Genomic DNA, 15,788 nt, shown 5'->3' on the forward strand with positions numbered 1-15,788 from the left:
CTGTGTGCTAATTTCAGTTAAATCTAATTTGTACTACTGTGAGATTTCAGAATCCAACATTAAGCTCAGTGGCTAATAAAAATTTTAAAGATGAGAAAAGGAAGAACACGAGCAATTATCTTTATATATTTGCTCAATGAGACATTATTAAATATATTATTGGAGAATATTTGCTCATGCTCTTGTTCTGAAGGTCATATGTATAAACATAAAGTAATTAGAAATACAAAACATGGGAGTTGGGCTGTAGCATAGCGGGTTAAGCGCAGGTGGTGCCAAGCGCAAGGACCAGCGTAAGGATCCTGGTTCGAGCCCCCAGGTCCCCACGTGCAGAGGAGTTGCTTCACAAGCGGTGAAGCAGGTCTGCAGGTGTCTTTCTCTCCCCCTCTCTGTCTCCCCTACTCTCTCCATTTCTCTCTGTCCTATCTAATAATGACAACATCAATAACAACAACAATAAAACAACAAGGGCAACAAAAGGAAATAAAATATTAAAAAAAGAAGAAATATAAAATATGACTTTAGATTGCTAAGCTAGAAGATATTAATGTACCACCATTAGCTGTAGTGAGTGAATGGTGACTTTCTCAATAGGATACCTTGTTATTCTCTCTGACAAAACCCTTCTTCCTTTCCTTAGCTTTACAGATGGCTCCCAACATCTAGATTTTCCTTTCAGTCCATTGCAATCACCCTGCTGGAGGTCTAAAATGGATTGTAAAATGCCAATCTCGTAGAGTTCATACACCCACCTGAAGCTGAAGGTGGAGTTCTGGAAGAAAGGAGGACTGTCAAACGTTGTAAGAGCAAGACAATCTTGGATATCTTTTGAGGTAGGCAAGTTCTCCCTGTTTCTTCCCACCTGGCTTCTCCTCAGCAAACCTTCATAGGTTCCATTACAAAGTGTGACACGTCGGTTGTAGTCATCTAAGCTGAGATTTATATGATGAAAAATAATAGGTCTTTCTAGATAGCATCAAAACATTGGACTCAGCAAACAATTCAGTCATGATAAAATTGTACTATAATTGCCTTACAAGGACTAGAAACATGTAGTAAAAGTACCACTTCTGAAGGTAACAATGGACTAAAGGGTTTCAAAACATAGACACATAAAATATGCATACATGCATAAATATGGAGAATGTCATGCAACCAGAAAGACATAAATACATTTACAAGGCAAGACGACAGCCAGTATACTGTGTATTTGGCTCTTGGTTAACTAATGACAGAATAGGGTAACTAGCCCACAGTATACTGAGATAAGCCAGTTTGGTCAGAAAAGACCATGTCAAATTTAGAAATCATTTTAAGCAAATGGAAGGCAAGTAGAGGAAGTCACAGGTACAGTGATGAATCTCTAGAGATGAGTAGTAATCAGAGGACCACCTAATTAGAAAGTGTCTAGGCAGTGGGAATGGTTGTGTGATAAACAGGAGACTAAGACAGTTCCAATCCATGGCAAAACAATATCCTCATGGCTCTTGAAACCTGGAATTGTACCTTCAGAGAATTATTTCACTGGTAGAAGTAAAAAAATTTAGTGTTGGGGAGACAGCATAATGGTTATGAAAAATGACTTTCATGCCTGAGGCTTCAAAGTCCCAGCTTCAATCTCCTATATCACCATAAGCCAGAGCTGAGCAGAGCTCAGGCTCCCCCCCATTCTACTCCCTATTCCTCTCCTTCTCGCTCTCTTTCTCTCTCTTATAAAAAAATTTTTTTTTCTTTAAAAAAAAGAGATAACTTGGAGTCTGGTGGTAGCTCAGCAGGTTAAGCGCACATGGTGCAAAGTGCAAGAACCAGAATAAGGATCCCGGTTCAAGCCCCCAGCTCCCCATGTGCAGGGGAGTCGCTTCATAAGTGGTGAAGCAGGTCTGCAGGTGTCTTTCTCTCCCCCTCTCTATCTTCTCCTGCTCTCTCCATTTGTCTCTGTCCTATCCAATGATGACATCAATACCAACAACAACAACAATAATAACTACAACAATAAAACAACAAGGGCAACAAAAGGGAATAAATAAATAAATATATATAAAAAAAATAAAATAACCCCCACACCTATGGACATCTAATCTTTGACAAAGGGGCCCAGACTATTAAATGGAAAAAGCAGAGTCTCTTCAACAAACGGTGTTGGAAACAATGAATGGGTTGAAACATGCAAAAGAATGAAACTGAACCACTGTATTTCACCAAATACAAAAGTAAATTCCAAGTGGATCAAGAACTTGGATGTTAGACCACAAACTATCAGATACTTAGAGGAAAATATTGGCAGAACTTTTTTCAACATAAATTTTAAAAACATCTTCAATGAAATGAATCCAATTACAAAGAAGATTAAAGCAAGTATAAACATATGGGACTGCATCAAATTAAAAAGCTTCTGCACAGCAAAAGAAGCCACTACCCAAACCAAGAGACCCCCTCACAGAATGGGAGAAGATCTTTGCATGCCATACATCAGACAAGAGGCTAATAACCAACATATATAAAGAGCTTGCCAAACTCAACAAATAACCCCATCCAAAAATGGGGGGAAGACATAGACAGAATATTCACCACAGAAGAGATCCAAAAGGCCGAGAAACACATGAAAAAATGCTCCAAGTCTCTGATTGTCAGAGAAATGCAAATCAAGACAACAATGAGATACCACTTCACTCCTGTGAGACTGTCATACACAGAAAAGGTAACAGCAGCAAATGCTGGAGAGGGTGTGGCGTCAAAGGAACCCTCATACACTGCTGGTAAGAATGTCAATTGGTCCAACCTCTGTGAAGAACAGTCTGGAGACTCTCAGAAGGCTAGAAATGGACCTACCTTATGATCCTGCAATTCCTCTTCTGGGGATATATCCTAAGGAACCCAATACACCCATCCAAAAAGATCTGTGTACACATATGTTCTTAGCAGCACAATTTGCAATAGCCAAAACCTGGAAGCAACCCAGGTGTCCAACAACAGATGAGTGGCTGAGCAAGTTGTGGTATATATACACAATGGAATACTACTCAGCTATAAAAAATGGTGACTTCACTGTTTTCAGCCGATCTTGGATGGACCTTGAAAAATTCATGTTAAGTGAAATAAGTCAGAAACAGAAGGATGAATATTGGATGATCTCACTCTCAGGCAGAAGTTGAAAAACAAGATCAGAAGAAAAAAAAAAAGGCACAAGTAGAACCTGAAATGGAATTGGCATATAGCACCAAATAAAAGACTCTGGGGTGGGGGTGGATGGGTGGGGAGAATGCAGGTCCAAAAAGGATGACAGAGGACCTAGTGGGGGTTGTATTGTTATATGGGAAACTGGGGAATGTTATGCACGTAAAAACTATTGTATTTACTGTTGAATGTAAAACATTAATTCCCCAATAAAGAAATAAAAAAAGGAATTTGAAAAAAAATCAATTAATTAAATAAAAGGTATAACCATCTACAGTGTTTTTCTGTGTTTTCTAACAGGTGGAGGGAAAAAAAAGCAGCATTTATAAAACTGGCTAAAAATGACCGCCAAGGCAGCATGTCCTAAAATGTTTTCCAGCAAGATGGTTTGGGAAGTAAAAGAAGAGTGATGGATTCAGATAAACTGAGGCCTTGTTTAATGAAGAGCAATAAATTTATATCAGAATAATTCAGGAAGGGGTCAGGCTATTACCAAGCACAAGGACCTGGGTTCAAATTCCTGGTCCCTTCCTGCAAAAAGGAGGCTTCATGAATGGTGAAGAAGGGCTGTAGGTGCCTCTCTTTCTCTCTTCCTCTTTATCTCTCCTCCCCACTCACTTTCTGTCTGATCAAATTTGAAAAAGAGAAAGCTCAAGAATGTGCTAGAATTTTTAAAAATATTTATTTATTCCCTTTTGTTTCCCTTGTTTTATTGTTGTAGTTATTGTTGTTATTGATGTCATCGTTGTTGGATAGGACAAAGAGAAATGGACAGAAAAGGGGAAGATAGGGGGGAGAAAGATAGATATCTGCAGATCTGCTTTACCGCTTGTTCACCAGGGGCTTGAACAGGGATCCTTACGCTGGTCCTTGCGCTTCGTGCCACCTGCACTTAACTCTAACCCTCTGCACTACCGTCCAACTCCCTGTGCTAGAATTTTTATACATCCTTAAATCCCGCATATCCAGGAGGTAGTTTCTCCAGTATGGCACATGCCTTGTTCTGGCACCTTCGTGGGACTGGGAGCAAGTTCTGGCAACATGGTGTCTCTCCCACACTCTCTATTCTGTTCTTGAGTGTCTCTCTATTCAAAGTTGAAAAGTGGGGAGACTTCCAAAGGGATGGCTATGGAGCAGCAGCAGTTGTGTTTCCTCTCCTCTCCCGGGTCAACCAAGAATACCAAGAGATCATCTGGGATCAGAACAAGGCAGAACTAGAAAGACTTCAGGAGGAACCCACCAAATCACCAGTGAGTGCAAATGCATGTGGCTCACATGTTGTTTTTGCCGGGCTGGCTTCATGGGTGGGAAACAGACGAACAGGGACTCACGGCTGGGTTGTATGCAGTATCTCTTTATTCATGCAGGACGCAGCGCAAACTATACCAAGCTAAGCTAAACTAACAACTACAAACAACAATCTTGTCCTTATAAATATACTAGCCCAGTAGGGTGGGAACAGGATGCGACGCAGAGAGGGTAGAGAGAAAAGTGACTGGTGAAAATCAGTGTGAGACAAGGAGAGGGGGCGGAGCAAAAACATATCATGAACCAGTGGGGATTGAACCAATGCCCTGTAGTGGTTATGTAAATAGAATACAGTGGTTATGTAAATAGAACACAGTGTTAAGCAGGAGGTATTAAACCAATGAAACAGAAGGGATCTCATGCATACCAACACTCATGGACAGAGAGGAGCCTAGCAAGAGTTTAAGTGGCTGGTAACAGTCTGCAGTTTACCAGTTGAGACACCACCTCCAGTCTGTTTCACCAACAAAAAGACTGCTTAAGGGAAGAGAGGTCTCCCCTAAGACTCACCAAATGCAACAGTGAGTCTCCATTGCTGCAGCCTTCAGAAGATGCATTAGCAGTGGGGAGGCCCTGTGCTGACACTAGGGAACAGAGAACTAACGAAGAAACTCAGGAAAAGATCTATACCTCAGTGGACTAGTGGTGGGGCTGTGAGAGTCTCTTTTCATAAACACTGTATTATCTATGCCCCACCCTGCTTTAACTCTTGGTCTGGAGTGAGGGTTTGAGCTAAAAGGCCTACTTACAGTTTAAAATCCCTCAGGCTCCCATAGCCTACAGGGAATAAAAAGAACAAAAGAGGTTTTTAAGCCACTGAGCTCCAACTCAGGGATTAAAATACTATTGAAACAACTGTCAATTTCCACAACTATGAACCCCTTAAGTACCTTACTTAGACACAAGTCAATCCAGGCAATAGCAATCAGTAATTGGAAAAGTACTGAGAGAGGGACCTCATAACATACTATATAGAATGGTTAAACCAACAAGAATAAATATTGGAGAAATAAACCAGGACAAGAGCCCAGCTAAAAGCCTCCCAAAGGCTGAAGCACAAAATAATGAGGTCAACATGCAAACACTAGTTAAGGAAATAATCACAGAAGTGAGTAAGAGTTTGAAAGAATTGTCATCAGAAATGCAGAAACAACAAATGAAACTCTGGAAGAAAACACTAATTATCTCAAGGTTATTAGAGAGCTGAAAGCTGAAACAGCTCAGCTAAGAACACAACTAGCTGAACAAGCTAAAATAGTATCAGAACAGGGTAAGAAAATAGATGAACTCCAAAAAACAGTAGAGGGGAGAGAAAATAGAATAAATGAGGCTGAAGACAGAATTAGCAAGATCGAGTACGAATTAGAGACAACTAAATAAGAAGTAAGAGATTTCAAAAAGAGATTAAGAGACACTGAAAACAACAAACCTATGGGATGACTTCAAAAGAAATAATATACACATTATTGGCTTACCAGAGGAAAAAGAGAAGGAGAGAAAGAAAGCATTCTTCAGGACATAACAGCTGAGAACTTCTCTACTCTAGACAACATCAAAGACATAAAGGTTCAAGAAGCCCAGAGGAACCCAAACAGAATTAACCCAGACTTAAAGACACCAAGATACATCATATTTAGAATGGAAAGGAATAAGGATAAAGAAAAGATCCTGAAGGCTACAAGCCAAAAACAGAGTCACCTACAGAGCAAAACCCATAAGATTAGCAGCAGACATCTCCACACAAACACTATAGGCCAGAAGAAAATGGCAAGATATCTATTTGAGTGCTCAGTGAGAAAAGCTTTCAACCAAGACTACAGTATCCTGCTAGACTGTCATTCAGACTAGAAGGAGGCATCAAAACCTTCTCAGACAAGCAACAACTGAAAGAATCATCTATTACCCAGCTTGCCCTGAAAGAAGTTCTGAAGTCTGGAGAACTCTCAGAAGGCTAGAAATGGACCTACCCTATGATACTGCAATTCCTCTCCTGGGGATATATCCTAAGGAACCCAACATATCCATCCAAAAAGATCTGTGTACACATATGTTCTTGGCAGCACAATTTGTAATAGCCAAAACCTGGAAGCAACCCAGGTGTCCAACAACAGATGAGTGGCTGAGCAAGTTGTGGTATATATACACAATGGAATACTACTCAGCTGTAAAAATTGGTGACTTCACTGTTTTCAGCTGATCTTGGATGGACCTTGAAAAAATCATGTTGAGTGAAATAAGTCAGAAACAGAAGGATGAATATGGGATGATCTCACTCTCAGGCAGAAGTTGAAAAACAAGATCAGAAAAGAAAACACAAATAGAACCTGAAATGGAATTGGCATATCGCACCAAAGTACAAGTCTCTGGGTTGGGTGGGTGGGGAGAATGCAGGTCCAAGAAGGATTCAGAGGACCTAGTGGGGGTTGTATTGTTATATGGGAAACTGGGGAATGTTATGCACGTAAAAACTATTGTATTTACTGTTGAATGTAAAACATTAATTCCCCAATAAAAAAAAATCAGAAAAGAAAAAAAAAAGAAGTTCTGAAAGATCTCCTATAAACAGACCACCATAAATATGCCATATATCAAAACACTCTAAAACTCTACAAGAATGGCATTAAAATATCTTCAATCTTTGATATCAATAAATGTCAATGGCCTGAATTCACCTATAAAAAAGACACAGAGTTAGAATATGGATCAGAAAACACAACTCAACAATATGCTGTCTACAGGAAACCCACCTAACTCAACAAGACAAACACAGACTCAAAGTGAAAGGATGGAAAACTATCATACAAGCCAATGGCCCACAGAAAAGGGCAGTAACAGCTATTCTCATATTTAACATGATAGACTTCAATATAAATAAAATTTTAAAAGATAGGGATAGACACTGCTTAATGCTCAGAGGATCAGCCAGTCAAGAGGACTTAACAATTATTAACATCTATGCACCCAATGAGAATCCATCTAAATACATCAAACATCTACTGAAAGAGCTACAGCAATAAATTAACAACAACACAGGAATAGTAGGGGACTTCAACACCCCACTCTCTCAACTTGACAGATCACCCAGGCAGAAAATCAATAAAAACATGAGGGAGCTAAATGAGCAAATAGATAAACTAGAACTACTGGACATTTTCAGAGTCATTCATCCCAAGAAACTGGAATGCACATTCTAGTCAAATCCACATGGGTCATTCTCAATGATAGACCATATGTTATGCCACAGAAACAGCATCAGAAATTCAAGAGCATTGAAATCATCCCAAGCATCTTCTCAGACCACAGTGGAATTCAACTAACACTTAACAATCAACAAAAGACTACTAACAGTCCCAAAATGTGGAAGCTCAACAGTACACTCCTTAACAACTACTGGGTCAAAGAGGAAATAAAGGAAGAAATTAAAGTGTTTCGAGAGTTCAGTGAAAATGAAGACACAAGCTATCAACATATTTGGGACACAGCTAAGGCAGTACCGAGAGGGAAGTTCATAGCCATACAAGAACACATTAGGAAACAAAGAAAAAGTACAAATAAACAGCCTGATTGCACATATTTAAGACATAGAAGAAGAACAAAGGAACTCTAAAGTAACCAGAAGGACAGAAATCACTAAAGTTAGGGCAGAAATAAATAACATTGAAAATAAGAAAACCATACAAAAGATCAATGAAAGTAAATGTAGGTTCTTTGAAAGAGTGAACAAAATTGACAAAATTTTAGCCAGACTCACAAAACAAAAAAAAGGAGAATGCCCAAATAAATTGGATCATAAATGAAAGAGGAGATAACACAACAGACACTGCAGAAATTCAACATATCTGCGAGGCTTCTATGAACAACTATATGCCACCAAGCTAGAGAACCTGGAAGAAATGGACGGTTTCCTAGATACCTACCAACTTTCAAAATTAAGTTTAGACGAACTAGATAACATGAACATGCCCATCACAGCTAACAAAACTGAAACAGTTATCAAAACCTTCCCAAGAATAAAAGTCCTGGACCAGACAGTTTTTCATATGAATTCTACAAAACCTTCAAGGAAGAGTTAATACCTCTACTTTTAAAAGTCTTCCAGAAGATTGAAGACACTGGAATACTCCCTTCCACCTTCTATAAAGCCAATATCACTTTGATACCAAAAGCAGACAGGAACACAACCAAAAAAGAAAAACTATAAAAACTATAGTTTTTATAAAACTATAAAACTATAGTTTTCTTTTCAAAAAAGAAAACTATAAACCAATATCTCTGATGAACATAAAATATTGAACAAAATTCTATCCAACCGGATACAGCAGTATATGAAAAAGATTACTCATCATGACCAAGTGAGTTTTATCCCAGGGATACAAGGTTGGTTTAATATATGTAAATCAATCAACGTGATCCATCACAACAATAAAAGCAAGAACAAAAACCACATGGTCATATCAGTAGATGCATAGAAAGCCTTTGACAAAATATAGCATTCCTTTATGATCAAAACACTACAAACAATGGAAATGCATGGAAATTCCTGAAGGTATTGGAGTCTCTGTATAGCAAACCTATAGCCAACATCATACTCAACAGTGAAAAACTGGAAGCATTTACCCTCAGATCAGGTACTAGACAGGGCTGCCCACTATCACCATTACTATTCAACATAGTGTTGGAAGTTCTTGCCATAGCAATCAGGCAGGAGCAAGGAATTCAAGGCATACAGATTGGAAGAGAAAAATCAGATTCTCCCTATTTGCAGATGACGTGGTAGTATACATAGAAAAACCTAAGTTATCCAGCAAGAAGCTTTCAGAAATCATCAGGCAATACAGTAAGGTATTAGGCTACAAAATTATCATTCAAAAGTCAGTGGCATTCCTCTATGCAAACACTAAGTTTGAAGAAGATGAAATCCAGAAATCAATTCCTTTTTTAAAAATATTTATTTTATTTATTTATTCCCTTTTGTTGCCCTTGTTGTTTTATTGTTGTAGTTATTATTGTTGTTGTCATTGTTGGATAGGACAGAGAGAAATGGAGAGAGGAGGGGAAGAGAGGAGGAGAGAAAGATAGACACCTGCAGACCTGCTTCACCGCCTGTGAAACGACTCCCCTGCAGGTGGGGAGCCGGGGTTCGAACCAGGATCCTTATGCCGGTCCTTGTGCTTTGCGCCACCTGCGCTTAACCCGCTGCGCTACAGCCCGACTCCCTCAATTCCTTTTACTATAGCACCTAAAACAATAAAATATCTAGGAAGAAACCTAACCAAGGAAGTGAAAGACTTGTATTCTAAAAAGTATGAGTCACTACTCAAAGAAATTGAAAAAGACACAAAGAAGTGGAAAGACATTCCATGTTCATGGGTTGGCAGACTTAACATCAAAATGAATATACTACCCAGAGCCATATACAAATTTAATGCTATCCCCATCTGGATCCCAACCAATTTTTTTAGGAGAATAGAAGAAATGCTAAAAGTGTTTATCTGGAACCAGAAAAGACCTAGAATTGCCAAAACAAGCTTAAGAACAGAACTGAAGGCATCACACTCCCAGATCTCAAATTGTATTATAGGGCCATTGTCATCAAAACTGCTTGGTACTGGAACACGAATGGACACACTGACCAGTGGAATAGAATTGAGAGCCCAGAAGTAAGCCCCCCACACCTATGGACATCTTATCTTTGACAAAGGTGCCCAGACTATTAAATGGGGAAAGCAGAGTCTCTTCAACAAATGGTGTTAGGAAAAATGAGTTTAAACATGCAGAAGACTGAAATTGAACCACTATATTTCACCACATACAAAAGTCAATTCCAAGTGGATCAAGAACTTGCATGTTAGACCACAAACTATCAAATACTTAGAGGAAAATATTGGCAGAACTCTTTTCAACATAAAATTTAAAAACATCTTCAATGAAACGAATCCAATTACAAAGAAGACTGAGGCAAGCATAAGCCTATGGGACTGCATCAAATTAAAAAGCTTCTGCACAGCAAAAGAAGCCACTACCCAAACCAAGAGACCCCCTCACAGAATGGGAGAAGATCTTTGCATGCCATACATCAGACAAGAGGCTAATAACCAACATATATAAAGAGCTTGCCAGACTCAACAACAAGACAACAAATAACCCCATCCAAAAATGGGGGGAGGACTTGGACAGAATATTCACCACAGAAGAGATCCAAAAGGCCGAGAAACACATGAAAAAATGCTCCAAGTCTCTGATTGTCAGAGAAATGCAAATAAAGACAACAATGAGATACCACTTCACTCCTGTGAGACTGTCATACATCAGAAAAGGTAACAGCAGCAAATGCTGGAGAGGGTGTGAGGTCAAAGGAACCTTCATACACTGCTGGTGGGAATGTCAACTGGTCCAACCCCTGTGGAGAACTCTCAGAAGGCTAGAAATGGGCCTACCCTATGATCCTGTAATTCCTCTCCTGGGGATATATTCTAAGGAACCCAATACACCCATCCAAAAAGATCTGTGTACACATATGTTCTTAGCAGCACAATTTGTAATAGCCAAAACCTGGAAGCAACCCAGGTGTCCAACTACAGATGAGTGACTGTATATGTTGTGGTATATATACACAATGGAATACTACTCAGCTATAAAAAAAATGGTGACTTCACTGTTTTCAGCTGATCTTGGAGCTTGAGAAAATCATATTAAGTGAGGTAAGTCAGAAACAGAAGGATGAAAATGGGTTGATCTCACTCTCTGGCAGATGTTGAAAGACAAGATCAGAAGAAAAAACACAAGTAGAACCTGAACTGGAATTGGCGTATTGCGCCAAAGTAAAAGACTCTGGGGTGCTTTGGAGGGAGAATACAGGTCCAAAAAGGATGACAGAGGACCTAGTAGGGGTTATATTGTTATATGGAAAACTGGAAATGTTATGCATATACAAACTATTGTATTTACTGTTGAATGTAAAACATTAATTCCCCAATAAAAAACAATAGTAATAAACAGATAAATTTAATTACCTGGGGCATCTCAGTAAGTGGATACCTTCTTTCTAAGATTTCCCCAGGGGTTCTTCTACATAGTTAGGATTCCTAGATTCAGGGTCTAAGAATCTTTAGATAAATTTTTTACATAATTAATTAATTAATCATTGGATAGAGACAGAGAGAAATTAAGAGGGGAGATGGAAAGGGAGAGACACAGAGAGACCTGTAGCCCTGCTTCACCACTCATGAAACTTCCTTCCTGCAGGTGGTAACCAGGGGCTTGAACTTGGGTCCTTGTGGAAAAAAAAAAAAAAAAGAAAGTTGAAAAGTGAGTCATGGCATAGCACACGTGCAATGCCCTGGTACAACAAAAATTAACAACAACTGAGAATTCCCTAGATATAGCTGTAAGGATCCCTTTTTCACACATCACCTGGTGACAGCCCAAGGCACTAGGAGACATGGAATCAACTGCACTGAGTCAAGTTAAGGCCCGTGGAAAGCACCTGTGACTCCCCTGCTTGGTGCAGAGCACTGTCGGGGGAGTTGTACATGAATCTTAGGATGCAGAAATGATGTCCCCGCTAGGTCTCACCAGGCCTACCCACTTCGCAAAGCACGAGCACGGCCAATCTTCAGAGCTGGCCATGGAGGCTGGTTAACACCTGGTTAAGCACATACATCACAGTGGGCAAAGACCCAGGTTCAAGCCCCAGGTCCTGACCTGCAGTGGGGAAGCTTCACTAGCAGTAAAGCAGTGCTGCAGATGTCTCTCTTGCTCTCCCTATCTCCTCTTTCACTCTCAGTTTCTTTCTGTCTCCAAAATAAATAAACAAGAAAGAGCTGGTTGGTATATTGCACTAAAGTAAGGGACTTGGGGGAGGGCAGGCTTTTAGGTCCCGGTGCATGGTGATGGAGGAGGACCTAGGGGTGTGTGGGGGGTGGGGGACAGGGTTGAGTGTTTTGTTGAAAACTGAAGGAGTTTACGCATGTACCAACAACTGTATTTACTGTGTACTGTAAACTATCCCCCAATAAAAATAATTTTTTTAAAAAGAGCTGGCTGGGGCCACATGGTGGCGCACCTAGTTAAGCGCTTACATTACAGTGCACAAGGACCTAGGTTCAAGCCCCTGGTCCCCACCTGCAGGGGGAAAGCTTCACAAGTGGTGAAGCAGGTCTGCAGGTGTCTCTCTGTCTCTTGCCCATTCTGTCTTCCTCCTCCCTTCTCAATTTCTCTCTGTCTCTATGTAATAAATAATTTTTTTTTAAAAAAAGAAGCTACAAGAAAGTTAGAGAATAGCTCACTGGGTAGGGTGTATGCTTTGCCATATACATAGTCTGGTTTGAGGCTCAATATCACATGAGAGTTCCATGGCATTGGAGGAAGCTCCAGTGCTGAAGTCTCTCTCAGTGTGTGGAATAAAAAGAATCAAAAAAAAAAAAAAAAAAAGAGCTGGCAATAAATCTATGTGCCCTGGAACAGCAGAACAATACAAAACAACAGAGACAAAGGGATATAAATAGAGAGAAAAAGCAGGGCTAGATAAAAGGAAACGTATTACCATGTGGAAGGACCTGGAGTCAAGATGCCCCCCAAACCCCTACCTGTAGGAGGGAAACCTTCACAAATGGTGAAGCAGTGCTGCAGGTGTCTCTCTCATACCCCACCTATCTCCCATTCCCCTCGCAATTTCTCTCTGTCATAACAGATAAAATAAACAAAAAAGTACAGGAAGATAATACAGGAGAAAAAATGAGTAACAACAGGCAGCAGAAGAGGAGCCTGCTGGCACTTTTTCTGAGCAGTGTCCCAGGGCAGCAGAAACAAAGCAAAGGCTCTCTGAGGACAGGACGGAATCCCTCATGGATTGTGGGCTGCTCAGAGTGCAGTTTATGAATTCTCTGGTCATTCAAAAGCCATTCATCCTTGCCCTCATCTCTCATTCCTCTCAGTTCTCCAGCCTCCTGTGGTCCAGGCTTAGACTACCTGCAAAGACTTTTCTAGCATCCTACGTAATGATCCCTCCACCCAGGGTAGCAGACACATCCATCCCCCTCCCATCCACTCTTATAAATTTGGTGCTTCCACCAAGTTCTGGAGGTTCCCAACACTCTCTTCTGGACTTTGCACATGCAGCATCTACGCTACAACGTGCACTATGCCGCCATGTGTCTACAGCACCCTGCCTGTGTACGCAAAAGGGAAACCATATTTGACTCCTCCTTGTATTCCCAGCACGAGAACATTGCTTAGACTATCATCAGTGCTTAAGAAATACTGACGGAATTCAGGAGTTACTCCAAATTTTAAAGCAGCTGATTTCAAAATGCTGGCCAAGTGTCCTCAATTTGCAGATAGGATTTCCAAACGTATAATTGTTGATGTTACTGTTTTAATTCAGGAACTCAGGATTTGTTTGCATCCCACCAGTGTTAGGAAAACAAATTTTGGAACCATAAACAGAAGCTAGCATGCATTTGAAACTGACAAAAGAAGAGACTTTATCTCTCTGGTGTAAGTAAAGATGATCATTTAGGCCATTACCTATCACAGACGATTTCCCAGTTGGAGAATCTGGAGTTCTGGCTAATCAGAGTCGGGTCCTCCGGTCTCGCCGCCCCAAATAGTTGGTCAGTACAGACGTCACACTCGTTCTTCCCAGTGGCAAAGTTCCAGTAGGGCAAAGCGAAGGACTCATTGCCAGTGAGACGCTAAATGCAAAGGGCACACTGTCATCTGGTCCATGCCATCAGGTACAACCGGAAGAGATACAAAGCAGAGACCCATGGGGGTCTCGGCCAAAATGTAGGTGAAGCAAAAGTTTACATAAGTAAATGGCTACATTACACCAACCTGGAGATCCCTCTCCAACCACAACAAATGGTACCGGTGCCAGGTCACGAAGGCGGGGCCCTGATGTGAGAAATCAATGGCCTTGTATGGTCGTCCTGGTCCTAAAACAATTGAGAAACATATCAGAGATGAGTGTTTTTGATATTATATTTAACCTGGGATGTTTTCGTGGGACTATTAAGTTCATGACGGTTTTGTATATTTGTTTTTCTTCTCCCCTCCCCACAGGGTTATTACTGGGTCTTGGTGCCAGCACCACAAACCCACCACTCCCAGCAGCTATTTTTTTTTTTTAATTTTATTCAATAGGACATAGAGAAATTGAGAGGGGAAGGGAATATAAATAGAGAGAATGATAGATAGATACCTACAGATCTGCTTCACTCATGAAGTGTCCCCTCCAGATAAAGAGCAGGGGCTTCATTTTTTTTTTAATTAGAGGGATTAATGGTTCACGATAAATACAGTTGTTGGTACATGTATAAAATTTACGTTTTTCTGCAAAGCTCTTATCCCCCAGGCTAGATCTCTCTCCACCATTATGTACTAGGACCTATAAGCCCCTCCTCCAACAGAATCCATTACTTCGGTGCAATACACCGAACCCAGTGCAATTTCTGCTTTGTGTTCCCCCTTCTCTTCTTATTTTTCAAGTTCTGTCTAGGAGTGTGGTCATCCATATTTATCCTTCTCTCTGGCTTATCTCACTCCTTCAAGCTCTATCCAAGATGGTGCAATGGTGAATTTTTTATTTTTAATTGCTGAGCAGTATTCCATTGTGTATATAGACCACAACTTTCTCAGCCACTCACCTGTTGTTAAGCACCTCGATTGCTTCCAGGTTTGGTTTTTTTGTTTGTTTATTTTTAAGTCCTTGATGTTATCATCAAAAACGTTTGAGGGTGGGGCTGGGTAGTGGCAAACCTAGTTGAGCACACATGTTATATAGTACATAAGGACCTGGGTTCAAATCACCAGTCCCCACCTGCAGGGGGAAGCTTCATGAATGGTGAAGCAGTGCTACAGATGTCCCTCTGTCTCTCCCTCTCTGTCACCCCCTTCCCTCTCAATTTCTACTGTCCCTATCCAATAAATAAACATAATACAAAAAAATGAATCAAACAATGCTTTGGTTATTTACTTCTCTGAAATAAAAAGCAACAATTTCAGAAACAACCAGCTTTTAGGATAAACTCACATCATCTCTCACATCTTTGATCAGCAGCAGAGATCAGAGAAATGCAGGTCACTTGAATAGTTTAATTTTTAATCACAAATTTAATTTTAAGGCAATATTTCATAGAGATTTTTTAAAGTGTCCAGAGGAATAGATTGTTAAAACCTAGATGAAATAAAAATTCTGAGGACATTTCCCTACCTATTCTTATAAATACAGGACTTTATAAGAGAGAGATTCATTAATAATAAAGCCTCATTGGCTGCCTTTGTCCTCTTTTAGCATTTATAGA

General features: G+C 40.2%; 1 protein-coding gene across 1 annotated transcript in view; it reads right to left on the reverse strand.

Annotated features, from left to right (window-relative positions):
* Positions 1-15,788, reverse strand: part of DCT (dopachrome tautomerase) — a 47,111-nt gene that overhangs the window by 19,449 nt on the left and 11,874 nt on the right. Inside the window, exons 3-5 of the mRNA XM_060191756.1 lie at positions 14,320-14,420; positions 14,011-14,177; positions 753-932 (exon numbers count right to left, since the gene is read on the reverse strand). Coding sequence (XP_060047739.1) covers positions 753-932; positions 14,011-14,177; positions 14,320-14,420 — 448 coding nt within the window. The remainder of the gene's footprint in view (positions 1-752; positions 933-14,010; positions 14,178-14,319; positions 14,421-15,788) is intronic.

Source organism: Erinaceus europaeus, chromosome 5, assembly GCF_950295315.1.
Source record: "Erinaceus europaeus chromosome 5, mEriEur2.1, whole genome shotgun sequence".
Lineage (NCBI taxonomy): Eukaryota > Metazoa > Chordata > Mammalia > Eulipotyphla > Erinaceidae > Erinaceus > Erinaceus europaeus.